The 11,442-nt window shown below is 42.9% G+C and overlaps 1 protein-coding gene across 1 annotated transcript in view; it reads left to right on the plus strand.

Annotated features, from left to right (window-relative positions):
* LOC308325970 (arf-GAP with GTPase, ANK repeat and PH domain-containing protein 3-like) overlaps window positions 1–9,590 on the plus strand; it is a 109,697-nt gene extending 100,107 nt beyond the window's left edge. Inside the window, exons 6-9 of the mRNA XM_080778761.1 lie at window positions 286–420; window positions 3,388–3,515; window positions 4,373–4,528; window positions 8,264–9,590. Of these exons, the coding sequence (XP_080634887.1) occupies window positions 286–420; window positions 3,388–3,515; window positions 4,373–4,528; window positions 8,264–8,326 (482 nt within the window). The 3' untranslated portion in view covers window positions 8,327–9,590. The remainder of the gene's footprint in view (window positions 1–285; window positions 421–3,387; window positions 3,516–4,372; window positions 4,529–8,263) is intronic.
* Window positions 9,591–11,442: the final 1,852 nt, after the last annotated feature.

Below are 11,442 nucleotides of genomic sequence, written 5' to 3' on the forward strand. Positions count from 1 at the left end.
TTTTTATTTGTTGACAAAATTGTCAATATATTTAGTCATAGTTTTACTCATCATAGCTTAGTTTTGATTTAGTTTTTTCTTCACTTTTCCCCAGTGAAAAAAGGTAGTCGGCGAACACTTTTCGTCATAGCGCCTAGTTGTAGTCGACGAAATCAACACTAATGTCGGAAAGCTGTGTGCTTTACATGGGGGGGGGGGGGGGACTTTTGGCATTATGTAATCGTCATGACATTTCGGTCAAACCTTAACACCGTGTTTTCTGAACACTCCCTCGTCCTTTTTTAGACGCCATCAGTGCCGCCAACCCCAGAGTGATTGACGACTCGCGGGCCAGAAAACTGTCGAATGACCTGAAGCGCTCCACATATTACGAAACCTGCTCCACCTACGGCCTGAACGTCGAGAGAGTCTTCCAGGACGGTGAGAGGACACAAAACAAAGACACTGTTGGGGCGTTTCACAAAGTTCTGCTTTTGGGTGGCACAGATTTAACCACAGGGAACCCTAGTACGTAGTATCCCTATTAGACAGGCATGTCATGATAGCCAAACAAACAGTAAATAGAAGTGGAAGTATAAGGTTTAAAGTGGTTAATGTAGGCGCCACCGCCTATACTACTAGTCCGGCAGCCGACAGGGTTCTTTTGTTTAAAGTGGGAAATTTGGTATATTTATTGTCCCTAAAATATTGTCTATACACTGTACATACATTCATGAATCCACTTGCTGACCGGCTGTCACTTTTGGGAATTTCTTTTATAGGGGTTTCTTGTGACCCTACCATTAACATCCTATGGCATTGTCAAACGTTCCTTATGCTTTCAGTAGCATGTGACATGTCAAACTAGGGGGTTTTCATGATTCTGAATCCAATCTTTATTTTGCTGGAGAATTTAGTTATGAGCAACTTTTGTCGGCCCGTAAACAAGGGGGTGAACGGCAGTGCGCATGCATGCGCGAAACCGAATCAAATCAATAAAAAAAAGACACCCTGTGGATAAACGTCATTAGCATAATTCGTTATACTCTTTTTCTACTGAGAGATTAATAATATTGAGTGACAGTCGCTGCGGTCATTTGTTTAACCCATTCTGGACGGGAACCCATTTTGGTGTTTTAACTAAGCATTATGTTATACTTTAGCTATTGAAAAATTGTCAAAAGTCACTGGGTGGAATAGTGGGTTGGGGGGGGGAAAGGGGATTGCCTCCTTCCCCAGCGACGGTCAGGCTCAGACTGGCTTTTAGAGTGGTGGGGCTGGGCCTTCCAGCTCAGCGTTGCCATGGACACGAGAGGAGCCACCAATCCTGTGAGGGCAATCAGTTCCTCACAGGTGTGAAGGACCAGAGCATCAATTACTAACTGATTGGCAGTGAAGCCAACACCCAAGCCTCTTCTCCCATTCACAGAATCCTCCAGCTCTCCACCTGGACTGAAAACAACCCAACACAAAACCATCCTACTAATAATCACCTCTCAAACTGTTAACCAAAAGTTAATAATAATAATAATGGCACTGCATTCAAGTCAAAAAGGAAGTTTCATCTGTTCTACCGTTGAGAATTGTGCTAGGATATACCTGGCCAACACATTCTACTATAAGAATATTGAGAATACTCTTTTGTCTTCGCTGCGTTTCCCTCGTGATCTTCTTCTGCAGTGGGTTGACCAATCCATCTGAAATGGCACATGGGCATTCATTAACCGTACCTGGCATATATGCAGGGAGTGACGAAGCAGATTGTTCCAGGCAGGGACTGGAAATGACCATTTTGCTGAAAGGTCTGCAAACACATTATTATGATCAGCGTTATCTGCAGTGTCTCTGCTACTCTTTTTTTTTTTTAGCCTGATCATAAAAATGTCCACCATTGTTGCTTAATCATTTTTTAAATATCTCTGCATATATCTTTTGTAATGCATTCATTTTGATGGTGTGGCTCCCTGCTGAAGTTTATAGCCCGTCTATATAAGAGGGTTCAGTCTGTCTGTGTACTCTGAGGACATTTTGCAAGCCCTGTTATGATGAAGGTCTACTGTTAAATATCAAATAAACACAAATTTGTGGCAAGAATAAAGACAGTATAAATTTGAAATTTCACACAAACAATATTGTTTACAAGTGTTGTTGGGGCTTAATGTCTCTTTGCATGCCTATTCTGGACATATACACTGTGAAAATGTAAAAACAAAAATTATCTTCAAACCTTTTTCACAGTTTTTTTCTGAAAGCATAAATCACGGCTTAAGAGGTTAATATCTTGAACGTTGGTTTTCTCCGGATTGTACAGCTGGGGTGATGGGACCGCCGCTGCGTTTCACTTGAAAACAGAAGAACTGTGTTTCAAACTGTATGAAGTGTTTCACCACAAGGTGTGTCTGCTTTACAAGGACGTGTGAATACATCACAACCTCAGTTCTGCTCCCCATTGACTGTTGACACGCGGGAGTGTTGTCTTTCCCGTCTCGCTTGAAGAAGACCCATTTGAAATAATTAAAAGAAGAAGCGCTTGCTGTCTGGAGAATACTCATTCTCTCTCTCTCTCTCTCGTTCTCTCTTCCTTTTCTTCTCTTTCTCCCCCTTCTCTTTCTCTCGTCTCTCCCTCCATCTCTATCTCTTCTCTCTCCCTCTTCGCTCTCCTCCCTAATCTCTCTCTCGTTATATCTCTTGTTCTCTCTTCCTCTTCTCTCTTTCTCCCCCTTCTCTGTCTCTCGTTTCTCCCTCACCGCCTTCTCTCTCTCTCTCTCTTTCTCTCTCTCTATCTCTCTCTCTCTCTCTCTCTCTCTCTGGCCGTGCTGCAGTATAGGTAGGTGTGAAATAGCTCCTAGCTGTCGGGGTAACTTGAAATCATCTCTCCAAACCTCCACTCCTGATTCACATCACGCAGGCCCTAACACTCCAGCCGCCTCTCGGCTCATCCTACCGCCAGCCGCTCACTTGTGCGTACGTGCATGTGTGTGTGTGTGACGTGTGTGTGCTGTGAAATAAATGAAAGGATGCATCCACCGCAGTACGTCGCCTCAGAGAGTGGCAGTCTCATTTGCCTAACATCTCCCTGTACAGTAGGTCTCTCTCAACGAGATGACAGGCACGTCTTGCCGACTGTATATGGTAGTGATTATCTTCCCTCGGAAATGCAGGTACCTCTCTTTTTCCCGAGAGATCCGAGTGAGCCACCACCATACAGTATGTTGCTCATAACAACCTGCGGCTCAGTCTGTTGACTTGGAAGTTTATACTTTGGGTTAATGCTCATTATAGGCAGAAAATGGTGCCTTATGTGTTATGAAATATTGAATAAAAACAGGATTTGTTTTGTTGCTATTTTCATTTATTTCCACTCGCAATTGAACCCTCTCTCTCTCTCCCCCCTCCCCCCCCCCACAGTTGCCCAGAAGGTTGTGGCTCTGAGGAAAAAGCAGCAGCTCTCCATTGGGCCGTGCAAGTCTCTGCCTAACTCTCCCAGCCACTCGTCAGTCCCTTCTGCCACCATTCCTTCTGTCCACATCAATCAGGTAATGTAATGTATAGGGCCTAACAACAATAATACACCTAATACAACCCTGATGAATCTGATGATGAATTGAAAACAGCTGGACCCCGTTGTTGTAAACGATGCTTCAACATGGTGCCGTCCACACAGTTGGCAGGTTTTGTATTGACTTGTGCTTTCGTTTGAAATGTATCCATTCTACCTAGTGTGTGTGTGTGTGTGTGTGTGTGTGTGTGCGTGCTGGGTGTTCAAGTGGTAACTGGTAAGACGAGTGGAGGTGACCGTCAAAAGGGCTCGTCTCGCATATCCTTTGAGCGTGCGGAGATTAATGCTTGACGATGCGTTTGATGTCACTGTTTCGCGCCATCAACATTTCATGGAGAAATACACAGGCATATTTTCTCGCACTATATATCATTATAGCTCTATCTAGAACTGTGGCGTTTAGGTTGGAAACTGTGTATCAAATGCAAATAAAAAAGCAGACATTCTTTGGTTTGTTGTGTGGTTGCCCATTATTTTTGCATTTAGCAGTGCTGTTGCAAAAAACGTTAGTTCAGAATTTATATTCCAACATCATAAAACCTATCCTAAATTGACCTGCTTGTTTTCCCTTTGTTCTTGTCTCTCTCTCTCTGGGTTCCTCTTCGTCTCTCTCTCTCTCTCTCTCTCTCTCCTCTCGGTTCCTCTTCATCTCTCTTTCTCTTCCTCTCTTCTCTCTCTCTCTCTCTCACTCACTCACTCACTCACTCACTCACTCTCTCTCTCTCTCTCTCTCTCACTCTGGGTTCCTCTTCCTCTCTCTCTCTCTCTCTAACTCTGGGTTCCTCTTCATCTCTCTCTCTCTTCTCTCTCTCTCTCTCTCTCTCTCCCCCCCAGGCGGCAAACGGCGGAGGTGCGTTCAGTGACTACTCCTCCTCCGTCCCCTCCACCCCCAGCATAAGTCAGCGTGAGATGCGCATCGAGACCATCGCCGCCTCCAACACGCCCACGCCCATCCGCAAACAGTCCAAGCGCCGCTCCAACATTTTCACAGTAAGTATGCGGCAGCTGATGCAGAGCAACACCCACTCACACTACTAAAGGGGGGACGGTAGACGCACGGTGCGCTGCAATGCAGACTCTCGGCCACCGGAGGGAGACAGGTAGCTCGAAAACGCCACGTCCCCCCCTCCTCCCTCCCTCCCGTCTCTCTTGACGCACATACAAACAGAGGCAGAGCATTCTTACCCTGGGGCTTCACGACACACCTGCATCGCAACGGGCAGATGAACAAGAAAACAATAATGAAAACGCCCTAAAGAGAAAGAAAAAAACAGACAAAACAACATATTTTTTTTTCTCTAAAAGAAAATATCAAAGCTAATCACTGTGGAAAAGAAAGTAAGCTTTTTTCTTCTTCTTTTTTTGACCTTTTATCAGTCACAATGTGAAGCAAATCCTCCATAGTTCCTCATCTCTCTTTCTTAACCAACTGGATCTTCTTATCTGCTCTGTCTAGATATTTAGCTCTCCCTCCCCAATGCTACTCCTCCTATCCGGGACACATTCCACTAAAAAGTCTGACCCCCCCCCCCCTCCCCCGCGCCACCTTTACTTGACCTGTTGTTCACGCCACTAACTAACGCATGTTGGCACTATTACCCACCACCACGCAGACACGCAGTCAAATCCTCTGTGTCCATTGGTCCATTTGTAACACACTCTTGTCAGCAGGGACGTGCACACATTAGATATCAAAGGGGGCTTCAGCCCCTGCCCCGTCTGTAAAACAACTGACCTTTGCCGGAAGGCAGACCAAAGTCTCCTGAACTTGAACACGGTATTTTTGCGTTGAACGCGTCGCTCCTGCCCCTCTAAAACTCTGCATGTCCCTGACCAAACGGACCCCCCCTCCTCCCTCCTCAACCTTCTGGGGTCCTTTTGGTTGCATTTGGTTAAAGGAACCCTAAGGATTTTACTGTGTGTTCCTGCCCGCTAACTGATACTACCTTAACCCCAACCAGTCATGGTTATTATAGTATAGACATTTTATTTAGCTTTTTCACTGTACAATTTCAGTAGGTTTTTATTTGTTTTTGAGAGCGGCTTTGGTAGTATGAAATATTTTTATTTATTTTGTGAACAGGCTTAGTTTCCGTTTAGTTTAGCATTTGTTTTTGTGTTATTTTGTAAGAAATTAATAAATAGAAATTTGAAAAGCGTAGAAAGGACAAGACTAAGACTTTTTTTTTGTTTATTTTGTTTTGAAAGCACACAATACAGTTTAGGTTAGTTACCTCAATTTGATTTTCTTTTATTCTAGTTTGAGCTATTTAATTCGTCTTTTTCACTTGACTATAATAACCCTGCACCCACCAAGCCCCCTGCGCCGCACCCATTTACAGCATAAGTGAAGGCCCATATAATAATATCGATTGGTAAAGACGACTACATCGCTGCCCTATAGCTGATAGATAACACACTGTATCCCAACCCCTCTGTCTACCCGCTCTCTGCCCCCTGTGTCCTGTGTTCTCTTCCCTTGCTTTTAACCTGTAGGATACGTGCGTGCACTAACCATTCTACTTTCCTCAGCTTATCCCAAGCCGTGTATTTTTTTTACCTGTAGCCTCTCTTGCCCTTCTGTTTTTACCCAGCCTCTGCCCTCTGTCCCCCTCCTCTCTCTGCTCCCTCCTCGCCACGCGGGCAAATTGTCAGTGTTATTTGACACTCTCAAGGGTGCAACTAACACTGAGGGTTTCACCGTGCGGCCTTCTCTGCTTTTTAACCCACACTTTCCCCGACTCCTCCCCGCTCCCACTCTTTAACATGTCCCTGCCCCCCTCCACCTGTCCTCCCTGCCCCGACCTACCTCTCTTCTTTCTATGGCTGTCTCTCTCTCTCTCTCTCTCTCTCTCTCTCTCTCTCTCTCTCTCTCTCTGTCTAACACTGGTTCTCAATGTCGGACCACCAACGGTCTGTAACTCTGAGAGCATACAAGTGGAACCCCATGGACCCTCACAAGGCCCACTCGGGTTCCATCTGTACGCTCTCACAGTTCTCAACCCGACGTTGAGAAACGCCTGCTCTTATCTTCTGCTCCTCCCTTCCATCCCCGTGGACCCCCCCCCAGCCAGCCACTACTGTGTGGGCCACACGTCCCCCCCCAGCCAGCCAGCCACCCGGGGCTTCACGTGGCGCCTCCGAGCAGTGCCAGAGGTTTTGTGTGCTAGCTCCCCATGTTCTCTCCTTCCCCCTCCCACCCCCCCCCCCCTCCCCCACCCTCCCCCTGCTTAGGTAGTGACTAACCATGTCCACCAGAGACATAACAACAAGCCTCTGCCCGTCTGCGTCATGGAGATGCCGCCGAAGCACGCCACCTACCCGGTGTTGTGGGTGCCGGACTGGCAGGCCGAGAGGGAGTTTCAGCTCATGACCTTCTGAAAACGGAAAAAGCCAAGCCAGTGGGGTTGGAGGGAGGGGGAGGGGGTGGGGGGGGTTTGGGGAGCTGGTCGTGGACGCAGGAGAGGGAAGGGGTGGTTGGGGGCCGGGTGGGGGGGGGGTGGGGGGGGTTTAAGGATGCGTGGGTGAGGCGGAGCGCCACCTCTACAGTGGACGAGCTCACGGTGGCGGGCACAGGAAAGAGGAAGACTTGAAAAGGCGACGTTTTGCCACCTTACAAAGCGACGGAAACACGCCGAACCCAGCCCCCCACACCCCCCTACCAGTAACTTTTTTTAAGGCTATCCTTGGTACGCCTTGTGGTTTTTTTTCCTCCGTATTTTTTATTTTTTTGTTTCCGAATCTCTTTTAAATAGTCGGCAGGTCATTGTTCAAAAGCTCTCGTCGCCCTCATTAAGTTGTACATTTTGATTATCGTGAATGGAAGTCCCAGGACTGGTTACAAAATAGGGAAATATGCCTTAATGTCATCGGTAGATAGAATTTGATAGATAGATAGATCAGTATTGACTCACTTTAATCATTGCATACTAGTTATTCAATTCTAAAAACAAACAAACTGAGGAAAATAATTATTTTTCACGTTTAAAGTAATATTTTCAACCTTCATTATGCTGACCTCATGGTACAGGCACTGGGACTCTTGAAATACAGGAAGAATAACATAAATCAAATCCCTCCAAAGTGAACTGGACCATTTTGAAAATGATTATGTCAGACATACACAAGTAATACAATTACATCAATCCTTTTTAGCTGTCATCAGTCAATTGATATAGGCCAAGCCACATTTTAATGATGCAATAGTTTTGCAATAGAAATTTATTTAAATATATATATAAGATTAAAAGCTTTAGTAATACATACAATGGTTTATATCTCTTTGTCTTGACTCATTTCATCTCCCTCGCCTCAGCCATGATCATCTCAAGGCAAATTGTGTCATAACAATGTTTTGCCACCAGATGGCAGCACAAAACACACAATCTTTTCCTAGCGCTTCCATAATCAAGTAACCATAAAGATGGGTTTTGGCATCTGTCTGAGGTTCCTTGAAGTCTTTAGGCCGTCTGTCCCTTTTCGTCTCAAAAAGCACACACTTAAAGTCCATTTCATCTTACATTTTCATATGCATCAATATCCATTTATACTTGTCTGACATTTGACAGTTTTTATAACTTCATTTCATATTAGTTTTGTTGTTTTAAGCCCACTTCGCTTTTTTTTTCCTTTTTCTTTTTGTCCCTTGAGTTTTTACTCCACAAATGAAACGAACCCTAAACCATACAAGAAATAACCATCTGAAATGTTTCTCAATATTTGCAGATTTGTGCTTCTGTTTCCAACCTTTCTTCAACAAAAAGGGCTTTCCAACTCCTTCCGAATTAGAAGAGCATGATCATTAGATAAAGAGTCCCCCTGCTCTGCCGGTCCCGATAGGAGATTATTATAGCGGATTATTGAGGACTTCTAACGTGTTGCTGCTTTACCCATAGTGCTCTCTACTGCATTTAGTGGTAATGCAAAGAACTTGCACTATGGAGATCGTAAAAGACGTTTTTAAAAGCAACAGTAATTATGACGTTTGTCTGTTTGGGCTCAATAGCAGACTGTCAAACACACGACTGCGACACGAGACAGACTGTAGGGACTCTTCTTTGGTCTGGAAATGGCCCATCCATCTCTGCTCAACAGTTCAAACAACTCATAAAAAAAAAACTATCTGTGTGCAGTCAAGTCACTCTTGGAACTGTTTAGCCAGTCACCCAAAAGACAAAACTCTTACATCACACTTGCCCCTTGCCATAAATGAGGACTCGAGGACTAAGAGGTGCCAAGTACACTCTTGTTGTGGTATTGTTTTTTTTTTTTTTTTTTGTAGGTTGTCCCCTCATTCATTTGGTCAAATTTTGATTTCATTTTGATTTATTTTCCAGGATAAAGTATTCAAAAGGTGGTATATATATATGTGCTAGATTTAAAGGTCATTTGAAATGAGTATATTTGGGTAGTTTTATGAAGGCCTTCATAAAAATCAGAGCAGGGCATCGATCGAGGTACTAAAGAATTGTAAAGAGAGATATAAACAAATGAATCTGGGTTGCACCGACTTTTATGAATGTAGTTACTGTTGATTTATTTTCCTTTTTATTTTAAAATTTTTCCCCCCCATATTCCATCAGTTATTTATTTATTTATTTTTTAGTTTTGGTACAGAGATTATGAACTATTGCATAATCGCTTTTCTATAATGAACTGATTGAAAATTATAGACTGCTGTATATCTTGTATTGTATTTTATTTACAATCGTAACTTATTCAAAATATAGTACACAACATATATAAAATATATGAAATAATGCCTTTCTTGTCCATCCTATATTTTGTGGGAACTGCAATGTTTGGCTCAATCTGTTGAATATTTGGAAGTGAACCTGTGACTTGCTTTGTATGGTGTCTGTATACAAGCTAAAAAAAAAAGAAAAAAAGGAGAAAAAAAAAGGAAAATTATACTTAAAAAAAATAATAATAAAATGTTGGAAATAAAAACCTTAAAGCAGAGTTTGGTTTACTTGAACTCGGCCTCTACCTCTCTCCATGGGTGACTGGGCATTCTCATGTTGTGAATGAGACCATTACCACCCATGTCTGTCCCTTGTACCTCATGGTTTATCTATGTTGGGGGGGGGGGGGGGATGTAATTCTCTTCAAATAATGCATTTGGCTGCCATGTTATTTTGTCAGTCAATTCTCTCCACAGATGCGAAGGACTTGGACGAATATATTACATTTATTTCTCTGCATCTCCCTTTTTTTGTTGGGAGGCGGGGCTGCTATTTTACTTGCTGTTCCTAACACTAACGTTCACATGTTTGCACTTTGCACTGGATATGATGTTGGTCTGATGTTTGAATTGGAGTTTATAATGTTCCAACAGGTGTTGCAGGTGGCAAGAAGGCACTAACTATAACTAACAAGGTTTCCTGTAAAGAAAATACATGGAAAAAAATAACCCCTTTTTTCTCTTCTTTCCCTTTTAACCTGTTATTACAGTTATTACTGTAACTTAAATTAACTTGTGCTATACAAACTTGTTGTTCTTTTGTCAACGCATCTATGCAAAAGGCACGTTGCAGCAGCGCAACGTTATCCTCAGGTTCTACTAAACAGACCTCTGGGTCTGAAACAAAGGAAAGGTGGTTTGCAGGGCTGAGTCATGACTCGATGTGTGGTCGTCTTTTCTTTTTTGGTCTCCTCTGTGTTGAGATGGTCTTCTGTGTCTAGTCTGGTCTTGGTCTGGTCTTTTTCTTTTTTCTATACTTGCACGTCAGTGTTGATGCTCTTTGTTCCGCTGGTCTGCTCGTGTGTTTCATTTTTGAGCTTCTTTTGAGACTTTTTATTTTGCAATGTCGACTCGTCGAGTCTCCCACGTTACTGCATTATACTTGGACAAACACGCACGCCACCCTCTGAACCACCACTCTCACACTGATATGCACTGTGCACCTACACACACTCACAGACACACACTCACAGACACACGCGCACACACACACACACACACACACACCCTGCACATCCCTCCCTGCATTGGCATCAATGTTTCACTTCAGTTACTGACTGACTCTCTTGTTTTCTTGCAGTCACGAAAAGCCAGTGAACAAGCAAAGAGCGTTGACACTAAAACAGACAACATAGGCAGTGGAAGGGCCATACCAATCAAACAGGTGAGTGTCTTTTTTTCTAAACTTTGCCCTACAACACGCCTATTTAGATGGGTAAGTACACAACACCTAATGTGTTGGTAAATATCCTCGATAATTGATATTCAGTATTTATTATGGCTCGATGTAATTTAGTCTGTGGGCAAAATGTGACGTTCTCGCCACTAGATGGCGACATAAAACAACACAAAGCATGTCGGGGAGCATGGAGCTTGAGGAGAACGTCAGAAAGATTATACATATTTATACATATGTGTAGAATAGATCACGTCCCAAATAAAATGTTATCGTGAAGTAGCTAATATGTAATATATATTATATACTTTTATTTTGTGTCAAGTCTGAAAATTCTGCATATCCAACTGCAAATGAACTATTGCACATTTCATTAACCAGAATAATACAGTTTTATTTATTACAATGGTTACATAGTATTATATTTTCTCACAGTTCTTATAAAGGAATTAGAATTATGTCAATCAGGAAATTCGGAATAGTAAGTAAGAAACCTGAGTAATATTTCTAAATGTGGACCAGGAATAGAAATTGATTGGAGAAATCAAAATATGTCAGTAAACTTGGATTATTGTCTTCAACTGCAAATGATGGAAATGGTCAAGATGATGTTTTTTTTTTTTAGATATTGAGCTATTACGCTCACCTGATTTTGATAAAACTGACATGATTTTGGTTAAATAAATTGCAGGTTGAACACAGGTTTTAATAGCTATACTCTCTTTTTTTTTTTAATCTGTTCTATATTGTATAATACAGTACATT

Source organism: Protomyctophum bolini (assembly GCF_963924005.1).
Source record: "Protomyctophum bolini genome assembly, chromosome: 12".
Classification (NCBI taxonomy): Eukaryota; Metazoa; Chordata; class Actinopteri; order Myctophiformes; family Myctophidae; genus Protomyctophum; species Protomyctophum bolini.